Source organism: Pseudopipra pipra, chromosome 19 (assembly GCF_036250125.1).
Source record: "Pseudopipra pipra isolate bDixPip1 chromosome 19, bDixPip1.hap1, whole genome shotgun sequence".
Taxonomy (NCBI): Eukaryota; Metazoa; Chordata; class Aves; order Passeriformes; family Pipridae; genus Pseudopipra; species Pseudopipra pipra.
This window is the reverse complement of record NC_087567.1, coordinates 11,751,418-11,767,380: the sequence shown is the minus strand read 5'-3', so window position 1 is coordinate 11,767,380 and position 15,963 is coordinate 11,751,418. Positions and strand designations below refer to the sequence as shown.

The following is a 15,963-nucleotide window of genomic DNA, read 5'->3' as shown; positions in this document are numbered from 1 at the left end:
TTTAACTGTGAGAATTATTGTTCAAAGCAGCCTCTTCTGCACTTTTTTAATGTGTTTTTAAATCCAAACGGGAGTTGACAGTGGCCTTGGAGGATCCTGCTCAGCAAAGACAAAGGATCCCAAAACAGGATCCCACTTGCTTTTCCAGAGGCATTTAACAATACCAGCTCACCAAAGAGAAGGATAAACTTCATGGAAAAGGGGAGAGCTGAGGCCAGGGAGCTCCTTTGTCACAGACACAGGAATTGGCAGGGGTTGGGTTGCACAGGAAGCAGAAGGTAAATATGTCTGAATGCCTGTTTATAATATCCCTTGATGGGGGTTCTAATCCCCAGAGATGATGTTTTGGTGCAGCCAACTCTCATGAATGTTGTGGCTTTCTTAAAGGCACAGCTCCTGGAATGTTCCACACCTCCCTGTGGAAGCAGGCTCTGAGGTGTGACCCTGCACAACATACTAGAAAAGTTGCATGGAAAGAATTTCCACACCTCCCTTTCCTTCCAGCTCTTCCAGTCCTGAAATTTGGGCGAGACAGGGCTGGGGCTCCACGAGCAAACCACAGGAGCATCCAGGAGGTGAAACTGGTCATGAAAAAGCACAATTCAGTTTTCACCTCTGAGGAAACGGGGCTTGGCAGAGCCAAACAGGCCAGTTTGGGCATCATTCCACTCCCCCTATGGCATCAAAATGGTCAAGAGTCTGTCCAGCTCAGGGAAGAAATAAAAATATGTATTTTCTAGAAACTTCTAAGAACAAGTTCACACCAAGTGCCAAAACAGAGTTTATGGAGCTGAAGAAACAGAACTGCTGGTGTCCAACAAGCAAACCTCTCCACTTCCACCAGTTCAGGAGCACAGGCACCCAGATGCCCAGTTATTCCCAGCACTAATTATCAGGAAGGACATTTTAAACTCAAGGCCTGCCCCTGCAGAGAACACCTGAGTTAAAACAGTAGGAAAACAGGATCCCCAGTGTCCATACCCACCACAAACATGAACACAGTGTAGAAGATGAGAGCCATGGCACTGAAGGACTGGATGGAGGCCATCATGTTCCTCTGGAGGCTCAGGGGGAGGACGATGCACAGCGAGACAGCGAAGAGCAGGACTATCCGGAAACTGCCCGACACCTGGAAAAGGGACCTGCATAAAGACCTGGAGCAGGGAAGACACCCAAAACATCCACCAAACGAGCAAACCCTGACGTGGTTCATTTTCCCAGAGTGAGAAACAGCTATAAAGTGTGAAATTCTGTGACTGCAGGTGTTTAAAGATCCGATGCTGCAAAGCCAACGTTCCTTGGGCTCCATCTGTGATGAGCTGAGACAGTCACTGGGTGCCACTGTTGCTCTGCAGTGTGTGTCAGGTCCGAGGCAGAAGAATTTGGGGGGTGGGAGGGGGGTTAAATGCTAATCCAGCACAAGCTATTTAGGTATTTTCATGCAATTAAATAAAAACTAAACTTACTCGGGGAAACGAGAGATTGAAGTCTTGGAAACTCTGATCCAGAAAATTAATCAAAGCCTCACACTGGTATTTATTAAAGCAGAACACTTGGAAATATTTAATACCTAATTTGGCTGTGGCCTCAACACATCTTTTCTAACTTCACAGCCCCTTAATCTGAGCTTAGGAGCATCAGGCAGCGCAGATAACAGCTCCACCAAAAACCCTTTTGCTTCCCAAATGTCCTTTTGCTTCCCTGCACGGCTCTTGTACCAGCTTCCAGCCATGCCCACGAGGAGCACCTCTTGCCTCTGAGCATCCTGAGCCAGCACCAGCTCATCACACGGCTGAGGAGGCAGGAACACAATGACTTTGGCCACCAAAACAGCCAGGGACAGGACAAAAACCCCTCCTGAACTGAGAGGGGAGAACTCAGGCAGAGGAATTGCCTGTCACTACCCACTGGGGCTGGAATTAAGGCAGGAAGCATCATCTCCCCAAGGAATCTGCTCCAGAATTAATAAGGGAACAAGTTAAAAAGAATTCCTTTGATGGAAATGCCTTACTGGAGTTTTACAGCTGATTGTTCACCATATGTCTGGGCTTCCAGGACTTCCCAGAGCCGAAGGCTCCGTGCTCCAGGCATCCCGCAAAGCTCTCCATGAGGGGACCCCAGTGGAGTGCTGAGCACACTCCAAGGCAGGAGCTGTGCTGTATCCAAGGAACACACAGCTCAGTGGAAGATCTGGGAGCACTGTGTGCATGGTAGGTGGGATTAATTCACCTGGAATCCGAGCAGCCGCGCAAAGAAGTTGGAGCCCAAGTCGCCGATGACGACGTAGAAAGCGATGCAGGTGCCCAACATCAGCCCAATCATGCTGCAAACAGAAACAGGGACAGGTTAGAAGGACCTTGGGAAGGGCAGGACAACCCTTCTGCACTCAATCCCAGTCAAACAACCATCAGAGAACCCCCATCCACACTAATTGCCTTGGAGATGTAACTCTGCTAACAGACCATGCACTGGTTTAACTGCTGTTTGGAGCCATGGGTAAAAAAAACAAACTCCAAAAACCAATCTTGGAGATGGCAAGAACTCCTTCAGTTCCTGGAAAAACCTCTAAAATAATCAGCACGAGGCTCTTGGAGCCCACACCCCACAGCAGAGCTGTGCCATGAATCTTGATATCCAGTGGGCTCTCCAATGGCTCTCCACACAATGGACCAAACTTTAATGAAAAGATTGTCCATGAACTGCTTCTCCTCCCACTCTTGGACCACTTTCCTTCCCAGTTCCAATTATAGAACATCCCCGTGGCAATTACAGCCACTGCTTGCACGGACAAGTAACATCTGAGGAATATTCTGTGTATTTTTAGTGCTGTGCAGCAGTTTGCAGCTGGGGTGAGGGAAGGAGCCACCACCACTGCCTGGCCTGGGCTCAAGATGCCTGGAAAAGAATCCCTGCTGGAAAAAGCAGGGCTGTGAGGATGTCCCATCACCTGAGATCTGCAGGGAGCTTCTACTGCACTGGGGTCATGGGAGGAAGCAGAGTCCGTCCCGAAATGAAGACAGGATTCTCCCTCCCTCAAGGCATCTCACAGCAGGAATGAGCAGGACCAGAGCAGATCCATGGATCCAGGGAACCAAACGCTCCCCCTCCCACTCATTCACAGCACTCTCAGCAGGGATGTCACCCCTGGAGAACAGCCACAAGTGACATGCCTGGGATTTCACAGCAGAGCAGGAGATGAGCTCTCTCCCACCTTCTGTGCTCCCACCGCCTGGAAGGCGCTCCCGGCTCCGCCTGGGAACGGGCGGGATATGCTGGAGGTGACACCTGTGAGCTGGGCTTAGGGATCTCACTTAGGCTCCTGCCACATTCCAGGAGGCAGGAGGGCTGTGGGGACCAGAGGAGGCAGGAGGGGAAGGAAGGAGGACAAGGCTCAGAGCAGGAGTTTTCCCCAAACAAACCCAAACTGTTCACGCTTTGAACAAACAGCAGATTTACCTTGTTTCCACCAACATTTTTCCTGCTTTTCCATAGGCATGAAATGCTGGCATAAAACGGAAAAAAAAAGTGGAAGTTAGTCAAAGAAAGGCTCAGAATAGGGCAGAGGCCAGTTCAAAGTTGCACACTAACAGTGACACAGGGCAGTGCAGCAGGGCCCCACTGCTGGTGTTTGGGGTCTGTTTGCCTCACCCTCCCACTTTCTTTTTCAGCCATTCCCTCTGGGAACTGAAAACCACATAAGACAGGAACAAAGATGAGGAAAAGCCAGCGAGCAGGTTCTTTTTTTTCTATTTAAAACCAGAAGTGGTGTGAAGCAGCAGCCACACATGGCAGCCATTAAAGGCAATGGGAGAGAAAATATTCCTGTACAAGATTCTGTGTGGCAAAAGTTGAAGTGGTGCAGAATTCCAATCCAACTCCCCTCTTTATTTTTATCTTCCCCCTCGAACTGGGCCGCCTGACATGGCTGGCTGGGAGAGCTGAGCTGGTGCCCAGAACGTTCAATCCCATTCCCAGAATACCCAGTGCTCCCAACCCACACCAAAGGGCCGCTGCCAAGGCTTTGCTTTTCCCCCCCTCCCATCCTTGGGCTGGAGCAGAAAATGCTCAGTAGTCCTTAAATCATTGTGTTTTCTCTCAAAAAAAACAATGCCAAGAAAACTCCACTTCTATTTTTAGACCCTACTGGGCAGAATGGGAACGGAGAGCTCCAAACCCAGACCACAGTGCCCAAATCTGTCCAGCATGAACCCACCACCCCGGAGTCCCCTCTGCCTTCCCTCAAGGCACAGCCCAACATTCCTGGAACCCGCCAGCACACAAACTCGGATCCTTTCTGGAAGCTTCTTCTGCTATTTTAAATATTAACTTCAACTCTTGATTCCCTTGGACTCTGCTTTGAGATAAAAATTCAGGAAACGAGATGTTCTCCCACAAAATGAGCAAAAGGCACGGCAGGGACCCACAGCCCGGAGCGGGGATGTGGGGGAGCACCCGAAATAGCTGCTGGCTCGGTGCCAGGGCGGTGGGACAGCCGCCACCAGGCACAGTGCCCGGGCACCGGGAACGGCCGCCCCGGCCTCCTCTGGGAATCCACAGCCATGGGGGAAAAGGCAACAGCCCTGGGGGGGCCAGTCCCACACAAAGAGGGCCTGGAAGGAGGGAGAGGAGTGAGTAAGAGGAAAATATCCCTCCTGGAGATGGGTATTAACAGGCTGAGCTCCAGGAGGATCCAACGGCACTCCATCCTTCCAGCACACACAGCCACTGGTGGGGCTGGAACCAGCCCATGTCCTTGACTGTTTGGAATTGATGTTCAATGAGAACATGCCTCCTAATTCTACACCTGATGTCCCCACCTGGGGACACTGGAAAAATTGGATCCTTTATCTTCTCCTGGAGGCGATGACTGTAAAAGAAATGGTACCGTGGAATCCTTGGAATGGGACCTCTGGATACCCAGGCTGGGCAGAGCTGAGCCTGCTCAGGAATCAGAGAAGCCTTTTAAACCCAAGGTGGTTCCTGGGATGGAGCTTCAGCAGCTCCCCTGTGGGGCCAAGCTGCCCCAGGGCCAGCACAGCCCCTGCACAGCCAGAAGGGAGGGATTCACCCATCTCCTGGTTAAAATCCATCTGGGAACTGCATCCTGCTTCCCTCCTCGCCCACACACCTGCCCGAGGCCCTTCCCCTCCCTGCAGCATTGATGGCCCACCCCCAGCCCCAGCCCGGGCCAGCCCCTCCTTTGTGCCACCATCCCTCCGGGAGGCAGTGCCTGCCCGAAGGGAATGTGCACAACTCTCCTCCCTGGCTCAGCGCTGCCAAATCCTCCCACGGCATCGGCCCCGGGGCTGCCAGGAGTGCCCGCAGATGTCCCCGGGCCCGGCCCGCGGGGACAAAGGGGGTCTGTGTGGAGCTGCCCGACCCCGGAGCATTGGGATGCGGCGCGGGAGCGCTCCCGGGGCTGTCCCTGCCCGTGGCTCCTCTCCCAGGGCACAGGGAGCGGGCACAGACGGCTGCCAGCCCCCTCGTGCCAGGAGGAAGCTGGGAAGCATTACTGGCCCTCTGTATATTCCAGCCCCTTGGCTTGGGAGCGTGCAGAGGATCCCTTTTCCCGGGACACGCTCCAAGGTGGAGGGGACTCTGTGTACTGCGGGAAGCAGCACACAAAGGCGTGTGGAGGGGGCCGGGGGGGGCGGCACTGGCAGCTGGAACGGGGGCTCCCCCTTCTCTCCGGCATCACAACAACCCCCAGACCACGGAGCTGCTCCAGCTTTCCCGTTCCTAGCAGCCAGAATGTACTTCCTGGGAGCAGCACCTCGGGCACCCGGAGGGAGGAGCAAACCCATCTGTCAACGCCCTTGTACCAGGGCAGCACCAGCCAGCGCCCTCCTCCCACGGGAAAATAAGGGAAAACAAGGAAAAGGTGGCTTTTCCTGCTGTTTCACGTGCAATGGAGAGCACTGGAAACCCCCCCACCTCCTCCTGCCCCCCAGGTCAGTCAGGATTCCAAGAGAGGCCACGGGCTCCTGGCGCCAGCACCGTGCTCCGAGGGCGGCCAGGCCCTGCCAAAACCCACCCAGGGACCTTCCAGATGTTTCTGGTTTCTCAGGCCCTTGGAAGCTCGCGCTGTTTCCTCTCTGCTGAGCCATAAAGGAGTTCCCAGCTCGGCTCCAGGCAGCCCAGCTCCATGCCAGGCTGGCAGCACCCGCTGTCCCGGCAGCGCCGGGCGGGGAACTCGTGCCCAGATCCACAATTAATTCATCCCAGACCCACAATTAATTCATCCCAGACGCCTCCCGGGAGCTGGGGTTTGGATGGGGCAGTGCTGCACCTCCTCCCCTGCCCTGGGGAGCCAAAACAACTCAGCACCATTAGCTGGGCTGTCGGGGGCAGGATCAGACCCCGGCGCTGCCCCGGGGGAGAACGGGAACTGCAGCAGGAAAACATCGGCTGTTCCAGCAGCACCAGTGGGAAAATGGAAATTGGGAGGCCCAGGTCACGCTGCAGGTGTAAGAGCCAGCAGGGAGGGCTGGGGAGCAGCCCTGGGGCAGGGGTCTCACCCAGGCCGGGGTAGGTCCTGCGCTTGCTCAGATTGGCCGACTTCACCAGGAACATGCAGGACTGGTGGGTCATCCACGAGCAGAAGATCAGCAGCACAGCCCCCAGGATGATCCCACACTGGAACAGAGCACAGGGGGAAGAAACCAGTGGGAGGTGAGGGGTCAGGCCCTCCCTCAGCACCCCCGGGTAATTCCAGCCACGCTTTTCCCTGTTTCACAGAACTCCCTCCCTTCCCCATCAGCTCCATATCACTCTCTCCACAGCCCAAGGCCACAGGAACACACTCGTGTTTCCCACAGCCCTCAGCTGCACCAGTCAAAGTTCCCAGGAGTGAACTGGGAGTGAGTTGTGGAGCATAACTTCCCCCCTGGCTCATCCCCCAGCAGGTCCAGGGAGCACAGACAGACCCCGAGGTCCCACCCCTGCTGTAGCTTGATAAATTAACCACTCCTTGGTATCCCAAACCCCTCACCCAGCTCCTCTCCTACCTCCCTCTCTGCACAGGGTGGGAACCACAGGTCACTTTTCAAGCAGGTGACTTGGAACAGGCCCAAATCCTGATCCCAGCTGCCCTTTTCCCGCTGTTTTGAGGCAGAGGGGCCCTGGGGATGGGGCAGATCCTGGGGTTGAGGCTTGGGGGCACAGCAGGCATTTGCAAACGCCTCCAAATCGACTCGTGCTTGTCACATGGACAAATCCTTTGATTTAGTTTTTCCTGCTCCTCACAAGAAGGGCAGGAATGATCAGTTGGAGACCCCAGGGAAGGGGAAAACACAGAGTTTGGTTTAGAGATGACGAGCTGGAGACCCCACCACAAAGAAAAACGCATTGTTTGGTTCAAGGGAGGCCTGATCTGAGTCTTCAGCGTTTCCTTTGCTGACTTTCCTCTGCCGACCCCTGAACCACCCCCCAAATTCGGACGAGGGGGGCAAACGTGGCCTCTGCCTGCCCTCCTCCCGGGTACCCCGGAGTGGGGCAGCACCCGCACGGGGGCTTTTGGCTGACCAGGGCAGGGCCCGGCACAGCCGCCCCAGCCTGGGGGCCACCGGCGGGATCACCCTCCCCACCGGGCGGCCCCGGAGAGCCCCCCCAGCGCCGGGGGGGGCGCGGAGCGGGCGCTTACCTGTCGGAAGCAGAAGGGCACGGTGAGCACGCTCACGCCCACGATGCTGTTCACCACGTTCATGATCAGACCCCAGTTGGATCCCGCCGCCGCCGCCGCCGCCATGGCCCGCGGCGGGGGGTCCCCGCGGCGAGGGGGGGGCCCGGTTTGTGGCCGCTCCCCGCGCCCCCCGGCCGGCTTGGAGCCCTTCGATCCTCCTGGAGCCCCCCGGTGCCCCCGGCCCCCTCAGCCGCCCGTGCCCGCCATGGCCCCGCCAGGCCCGCCCCGACCCGGCACCGGCCACAGCGGCACTTCCGTCTTCCGCCGCCGCTCCCGGAAGTCACGTGTTCGCGCCGCCGAGGGGGGACGCTCCTGCCGCCTTGGAGGACCGTTCTCGCTGGTCCTGGGAGGCCGGGAGGGATAACGGGGGGTCCTCGCTGTTGGGGGCACCCTCGGGGAGCTCAGTGCGGCCAGGGGCGTGCGGGAGTGCACAAACACACACGCACATGCATGGAAAGCACATGGCTGTGCGCATGGCTTCACATTGCATGCATGTGCACGCATGCACATGACCACAGCACTGGCATCCAGGCAGGAGTCCCCGGGGCAATGGGGGGATCCCCCCGGGAACCCCCTCCTGGGTGCACATCTGGGCACGCATCCAGCTGTGCACACACAACGCATCTGCTTCCCATCCCAACCGGAGCGATCCCAAAGCCCACCGTAGACGGATCCCCCAGAATTCTGCAGGACAAGGCAGAAAACCCAAGGAGAATAGCAGGAAAGCTGCGGGGGGCTGTGGCAGGGTCCCCCGAGGCCATGCACAGCAGCAGGTCAGCGCAGCACACGCGCTCCCGTCGGAGCGAAACACACGGCGCTCGTATAATTTGCAGCAATTGCGACTGGAAACCGCAGGAATTCGCTCTACAAAAGGTTTGCAGGGAGGTGAACAGGCAGCCTAATTCCCTCCAGGTGTGGCGCGGGATCAGTAGCTCCGGCGGCGCTTTCCTGGCTCCTGTGCCAGAGCAGGGGCCGTGGCCGTGTGTGTCCTCGGGCTGGGCCGAGGGATCCCCTCGGGGTGTCACGGAGCCGCTTTGGGGGTGCCCCCGGCGTGTTCTGCCTCAGCACTGCCAGGAAAAGAGCTCCAGTGGCTTCTCCATGTAAGCGGGAGCCTGGGAAGCATCCAGAGCCAGCTGGGAATTCCTATGGGATGGGGAGACCAAGGGAGAAGGCCCCGCTCTGCCACCTCCCCCTGGGATCTCCATGCCCATCCCGAGGGATGGGGGTTTTCTGCAGTTCCAAACACTCCAGGGCCAAATCTTGCCTCCAGTAGGAGCCAGGCTCTGTCCCAGCACTGCCTGTGTCCCTCCCCAGCAGCGCCGGGGCAGATTCCCATTGTGGACCTGCTGATAGCAAGGGAGAATTCCCTGGAAAGTCCCAACTCCCTGCATGGCCAGGCACCTGCATGAGGAGCTGCCAGCTGGGATGGGGACCCCCCTGTGCCAGCACAGGGCACTGGGAGCCGGCAAAGGGCCCTTTTGGATTTGGCAGCCGGTGGCAGCATTCCCACCACAGATCCACCGGGAAGCCTGGGCGGCTCAGAGCCCTTCCCAGTCCTGCCCCATGGCCCAGATTCCTCCCGCCTGGATTTGGAGCCCCGGAGAACAACCGGCCCCAGAGGATGCCGGAGCCACAATTACTGTAATTAGAAATGGGGGCTCAGGGCCGGCTGATCCCGCGGGGATTCCGCGCTGCTTTATGGAAGTACAAATCCCTTGGGAGCTCCAGGCGCCGCTGCTGTGTCGGATGTGACAGCTCCATGTGTGTGCACACTCCAGCCTTAGCTGAGCCAGATTCCCAGCTCCCACCAGTGATGCTGTCCCAGGAAAAGGGCCAGGCCCACTCCTCCTCAATGAAATGCAGGCACAGGGGCTCCCACCCCCATCTCACCCTTGCTCACAGATTTTTCTTCAGGAATTCGCCTCAGTGGCAGCTCCGGGTTGGGGGGGCTCCCATGAACCTTCCCATGGCACAGGGATGCTCTTCCCTGGAACCGTGAGAGCACCGTGGGAACATCCCTGCCCTCCCTTCCTGGGGGACACAGCATATGGTCCAGGGGGAATGGGAAGGAATGGGAACCTCCTCTCCAGACCTGGGGCAGAGGCCACCCATGGCATGGTGCCCCTGAGGGTCTGCACCCACCCACCACCCTGTGTCCCCCCTCCCCACAGGGACCAGCACCCACTGCTCTGCTCCCCACGGCCGGCTCTGGTGACAGACTCCTGGCAGATCCCAGGAACCACCCGGCAAGGATGGAAAAACATAAATTAAAACAAATTGCGGTTTTATATTGCAAATAAGGGCAGTTTGATGGGTTTTATTGCAGAACAACCATTAATGAAGTGCAGTTTCAGGCACCTTAATTGCTCGGGGACCAAAGTTCAGTCCACGTCTCCGGCGCGGGCCGGGAGCGGCCGCGTGTCCCACGAGGGGCTGGCAGGGTGGGAACCGGATTGGGAATCAATTTATGGGCATGATGAGGGAGATGGAGGCAAGGGGGCTGATCTGTGCGGGTGGGGGGGTATAGCAGCACAGTGGGATACACAGCACAGCCCGTTTTGGGGGGAGGTGAGAGACAGTGGTGACCCCCCACATGGTGTCACCCCAGGGGCAGCTGTGGGGTGGGTTTTGGGATGGGGGTCCCCAGGCTGTGGGGTCCGATGGTGGTGTCCTTGGGCACCTGCAGGGCCGGGCTGTGGCGATGCAGAGCCACGATCGTGGGGGGCCCCGGGAAACGCCCCTCACCTCCCAGCACAACAAACGCGCGGGGGAGGGGGGCGGACACGCGTGGGTGTGGAAGGCACAGAGCGGGGTGCGTGTGGACGCGGCAGCGCCGGGGACACGCAGGGACACACACAGGCAGGACACGCATCGCGCGCGCCCTGGCACCGTCACACCCGCGAGTGGACACGCTCCCCACCCGCACGTACCCACGCGCGGCAATGGCCTCGAGGTGTAGGGGGCCGTACGGAGCCTTACCGAGCCGTGCGGAGCATTACCGGGCCGTACCGAGCCGTGCGGAGCATTACCGGGCCGTACCGAGCCGTGCGGGACCCTCCGCGCGCGCCCATTCATTCGCCCGCCCGCGCCGTGGGAACGCGCCGCGCGCGGGAAGCGCGGCCCCCGCGCTGGCCCCGCCCCTCCCCTGCGCGCATGAATGGGCACGCCCCGCCCCTCTCCTTGTTAGGGCACCCGGCGTGGCTCGGGGGGCGGGGCCTGCCCGGGCCCGCCCCGCCCCCTCCGCCCCACCAATCAGCGCCGCGCGTCGGGCCCCCCGCTGGGCGCCGGCCTTTGTTTGTGGAGGGCACCGGGGCCAATGGGAGCGCGGGACGGGGGGCGCTGGGCCAATGGGAGCGCGGGACGAGGGGCCCTGGGCCAATGGGGGCGCGGGGCGGGGCCCGGGGCACGGCCCGGCCCGGCCACGTGCGCGCGGAGCCGGGAGCGGGGACAGCGAGGGGACCGCGAGGGGACCGCGGGAGGACCCGGCCCTGCCGCCCCCGGAACGGCCCCGGGCCACCGGGGTGCGTCCCCAGAGCGGTCCTGTGTCCCCAGGGGGTGTCCCGACAGTCCCCAGCCGCCCCAAGGACACCTGCCCGACCGTGCACCGTCAGTGCCGGATCCCGTGTGGCAGCATCAGCGCAGCACCTTCCTGCCCCGGCAGACCGCGGGGGACACCCTGGACGGGTCCCTCGGCTGCTGTCCTGGGTGTGTTGTGGGTCAGGGAGCCCAAAGTGGCAGCAGGGTTATGCTGTGCTGGGGTGCCTGTGGCCCCACTCGCCCATCAGAACCAGGACTGGGGGTGGGTGGCATCATATTGGGGGACTCTGGGCAACAAATCCCAACTGCTGCAGCCCCCCATGCAGGCAGAGCTGTGCCATACATGGACCCCCAGGGTGGGGATACAGCCACGTGCCAATCCCTGTACTGGGACACAGAACACTCACTGCACAGAGGGGACAGCACCTGGCAGGAACCTCCTGGGGGAGCCTGGAAAGGGCCAACAGAAATCCCAGCCTATGCCTGGGTTGTGTCTGGGTTCTGCTGTCCCCTCCTTGGCCCTGAAAAATTTCCTCCTTTCCAACCAGCCCCAGTGCCAGGCCAGCTGGGTTCCTGTGCCACAGGGCCACCCTCTGCCAGCCACACTCACAGCAAAGCCGGGGCCTTCAGTCACTCCCAGCCCAGGGTACAAGCCCTTTGCTGGAGAGGTGAAGGTCATGGTCGTTTTCTCCATCACAGGCAGCTCTCAGCTCCATGTTTGCCCCTTCCTGTCCCTTCCAGCAGCTCCGGGACACTGTCATGGTGCAGCTCAGCCTCACACTGCCCATGGCACTGACATGGGAGCTGCAGTGGTGGCCGCTGACGGCAAGGCCAGGGGGTGCTGCTTCTACTGATGGTTTGCTCCTCACCCCCCTCCCTGTGCCCCCCACCACCAGCCCACAGCTCCAGATCCACCCATCCAGGCCTGCCCATGGCACTGCCCAAACCGCGGCAGCAGCACCGGGGCAGGGGCACGGCACCAGTGTCACCTGATGGCCGGGACACCGGCCAGCGCCTCCCGGCAGGCGGGGAACCCCCGGTGCATCTCCCCGGGCTCGGGCAGAGAACAAAGGAGGGCAGCTGCGGGGAGGGAGCGGCGCTGCCGGGTGTGCTGCAGCGCGGCTAATCCGCCCCGGCACAGACCCGGGAGCTCCGGCACCTCCAGAACGTGGAGCGGCTGCTCGACCCGAGCACCAGGACCCCCGTAGGGCCGGGGAGGGGGCTCCTCCCGGACCCCCCACAGCCCCACCCTGCACCCTCGCACCGTGCCCCATCCCATCCCGTGGCAGCAGCCCCTGCTCGCCCCGGCTGATGCTGCTGCCATGAAGGGAACGTCTTGCATTAACGACTTTTGTCACCAAAGTCATTAACATAATAGGGCTTCCACATCAAAATTGAATATTAATGCTCCGCCGGCTGCGGAGGGAGGCGGATAATTGCTCTAATACATTTTCCAGTCGGATTTTCGCATCGCGGCAGCAATTGCATTAGCAAACCCGATTATTCCCACGGCCAGTACAATGGGATGGTTAATGGGAGTTAAGTTCCTTCCTTTTTCCTCGGACCCCCGAGCGGCTGTGGCTCTGTGCCCCCCGCTGCCCACCAGCCCCGGGGAGCGCCGGGCAGGGGGCGAGGGCCCTGAGCTGGGAGCAGAGGGGACAGTGGTGCTGAGCCACCTCGTCCCTCTGCACCACAAACACGACCCTTGGACGCAGACGGCCTTGAGACGCGCCGGGAATGCCACAGCCAGCTGGAAAACTGCCTGTCCTGGGAGCCATACCTGCTGTTCCGTGCCATGCAGAGCCCTGGGATGAGCCTTGGAGGACGGCAGTGGGTCACACCAGCCAGGGGGTCCCGCTGCAGCAGTGCTGGGGGTCCAGGCAGAGCCAGGGGTTGCTCCAGCTCCCACCCAAGGAGTGTTGGGGGATCCTCCAGCCTCCTCTTTCTTCCGAGGGGGCTTGGCAGCTCCCAGGAGGACGAAGCTTGGGAGAACAGCTGAGGAGGGGGGACACTGCTGGGGCTGCAGCCTCCTTGCTGCACCCCCAAACACATCCCAGCCAGTCCCCAGGGCAGGGACAGGCCTTGGCCTCAGCCACCACCCCCCAGGTCCCCTCCTGCCCCCCCAGGGGTGACACCGTGCTCAGGGGCTCTGCAGTGGCACAGGCCCAGTGGGGGGGTGGGACAGACACCGTGTGTTCAGCAGCAGCAGCAGCAGACAAAGACAGCTGCAGGGCTGGGGGGTGGATGTGGGGGGGTCCTCATTAAATTGACTTTAATTGCACTCATTTGGGCTCACTTCACTGATCAACCTCGGCACAGTGGAGTTGTACCCCCGGGCTGGGGGAGCTGCTCGTGTGGGATGTACAACCACAGCAGGGGGTCTGCCTACCCACTGGGGGGGCTGCTCAGAGGGAATGCACCCCCAAGAGTGGGTCTGCCCACAGGCAGAGGGGGCTGTGCCTCTGGGGATGCCAACTCACAGAGGGTGGTCTGCCCAGGGAGGGAGGCTGCCCACAGCAGGGGGTTTGCCATGGGGGGAGTGTTCCCCCTGGGGGTCTGCCCACCGTGCCTGACTCAGCTCCTTCCCACACCCAGCACAAGAGGTTCCCCCGGATCCTTCCCCCTCCCGCTGCCGTCACTGGGGAAGGAAGAGCCTCACAGCCGCTTTTTTTGGCTTTTTCAGTTTTCTTTTTCAGTCAAGGAACTCTTCCCCAGCGCTCCGGGACCCCCGGCAGCCAAACACCGCAGAGCCCCAACGCTGGGATCTGCACCGTGCTCCCCTCCAGCACCGAGTCCACGCGCTGGGATAATCCATAACGGCTTTTTCCTGGCCTTTCCCACACGGAGAGGGATCCAACCGGCCTTCACACGGTGGCCATGGAAGAGGAGAAGGAGGCTGTGCCTCCGAGCTGCCGGTGTGATCCCGTGTCCTTCGGTGTGCGTGTCAGCGTGTCCCTCGGTGTGTCCCTGGGCACGGCTCTGTGCTGCAGCTGCACGTCCCGCTGCACCAGCGCCTGTGCTGGGCCGTGCCCCGCGGTGCAGCCGCCTGTTCCCGGCTGTCCTTGTCCATCTGTCTGTCCCCGTGCCGTGTCCGTGCGTCCCAGTGTGCTCGGCTCTGTCCCTGTGGGCCCCCGGCCGCTCCCTCCTGACTCGACTGCCGTCCCCTGTGATGAATCGCCCACCGTAATCTAATCGTGGTTACGAGAGATTGCGATTTATTTCAGCCTTTTCAATCAATTACAGCCTTTTATTGCAAAAAAGGAAAAAAACCCACCCTGCAGGGCCCCAGGGGGGACCCCGGTGGGAGCCTCTGCTGGGCCCCCTCCCAGTAGCAGCCCCGGCCCCCGACACCTCTCCTGCTCCTGTTCCCACTGTGTGGTCCCCAGTCCCTCACCCTGTGAAGCCCTTCCTGAGACACAGCCCCTCAGTTTGCAGTGCCCCCTCTCACCCTGCCCCCCCCAACACTGCACACAGCCCCCCAACATTGTACCTCCCATGGCACAGCCTCCCCCATTGCACAGCCCCCCAACGCTGCACCCCCACCCACCTTGCACCGCAGGGCCCCCCAACACTGCACTCTCCCCCCCAGCATTTCAGGGTTATTTAGGACTGGACCCCCCCAAACCTTGCACCACAGGGCCCCCTCACATTTCACTCTCCCCCTCCCACGTTGCACTTCTAACACTGCACAGCCCCCCCCACATTGGCCCCCTACCTTGCACTGCGTGATCCTCCCAACCCAGCAACCCCCCACACTGCACAAGCCCCCACCCTATTCTCCATGATCCCCCTCACTGCACCCCCCACATTGCACAGCCCCCCGACACTGCACTGTGTGATCCCCCCAACACTGCAACCCCACACGGTTCACATCCCCCAATCCTGCTCTGCACGGCCTCCCCCCACTGCACCCCCTGCGTTGCACAGCCCCCCCACATCGTACCACCCCACTGCGCAGCCCCTCAAACATTGCACATCTCCCCACCCTGCTCTGCACGGCCCCCACACACGGCACAGCCCCCCAACATCACACAGCCCTCCCATATTGTGTCCCCCCCTTGCACAGCCCCCCCCATTGCTCTGCATGGCCCGCTCACATCGCACAGCCCCCCAACACTGCACACCCCGAAAACTGCCACCCCCGGCATTGCACAGCCCCCCAGCACCGCTCCGCATGGCCCCCCCATATTGCACAGCCCCCCAACACTACACAGCCCCCGCCCTGCTGTGCACGGCCCCCCACACCGCACCCCCCGGCCACCGCACACCCCACCTCGCACCGCACGTCTCCCAGCGGTACAGCCTGCACCCTGCGGGGCGCGCAGGCCCCGCAGCCCCCCGGTCGCCCCCGGCCCCACCTGCGGGAGCCCGGCCCGTGCGCTCCCCTCTCGCCGCTCTTTGATCGCGCTCTCGGCCCGGGGCGCTCCGGGCTGTGCGCGGGGGGGGCCTCGAAACCGCCCGGGCCGCGCGTGCACCCCCCACACCCCCCTGAGGGGAGGGGGGTGGGGAGCCTCGAAACCGCCATCGGCGCCGGCCAATCGGCGCCTTGTTTACACTGCGTGATTGACAGCTCGCTGGCGCGCCGCCAGCCAATCGGCGCGCGGGGGGGGGCGCGCGCGCTGCGGCGGGGAAGGGCGGGGCGGGCCCCCCCGATACACACCCCCCTCCCGCCACCGCCTCCCGGGCGGCGCAGTGCGCGTGCGCGCCACCGCCTATTCCCCTCCCCATTCATCCGCCGCGCTTGA

At 60.9% G+C, this 15,963-nt stretch overlaps 1 protein-coding gene and 1 long non-coding RNA gene across 4 annotated transcripts in view; both read right to left on the bottom strand.

Annotated features, from left to right (window-relative positions):
• SLC38A10 (solute carrier family 38 member 10) overlaps positions 1-7,843 on the bottom strand; it is a 30,097-nt gene extending 22,254 nt beyond the window's left edge. Inside the window, exons 1-5 of one of the 2 annotated variants that reach the window (XM_064676196.1) lie at positions 7,643-7,843; positions 6,519-6,636; positions 3,457-3,502; positions 2,230-2,323; positions 986-1,129 (exon numbers count right to left, since the gene is read on the bottom strand). In XM_064676196.1, the coding sequence (XP_064532266.1) occupies positions 986-1,129; positions 2,230-2,323; positions 3,457-3,502; positions 6,519-6,636; positions 7,643-7,747 (507 nt within the window). In that variant the 5' untranslated portion in view covers positions 7,748-7,843. The remainder of the gene's footprint in view (positions 1-985; positions 1,130-2,229; positions 2,324-3,456; positions 3,503-6,518; positions 6,637-7,642) is intronic. The other variant, XM_064676195.1, reaches the window with a different exon arrangement.
• Positions 7,844-8,268: 425 nt separating this feature from the next.
• LOC135424703 (uncharacterized) lies at positions 8,269-15,734 on the bottom strand. Of its 2 annotated transcripts, XR_010435323.1 has the most exons (4): positions 15,577-15,734; positions 13,810-14,406; positions 10,661-13,213; positions 8,269-8,748 (listed from the first exon to the last, which is right to left on the bottom strand). It is a non-coding gene; the product is annotated as an uncharacterized LOC135424703 (long non-coding RNA). The 2 variants fall into 2 exon arrangements; XR_010435322.1 differs by lacking the exon at positions 8,269-8,748 and having other exon boundaries at positions 9,965-13,213; positions 15,577-15,703.
• Between the last annotated feature and the right edge of the window lie 229 nt (positions 15,735-15,963).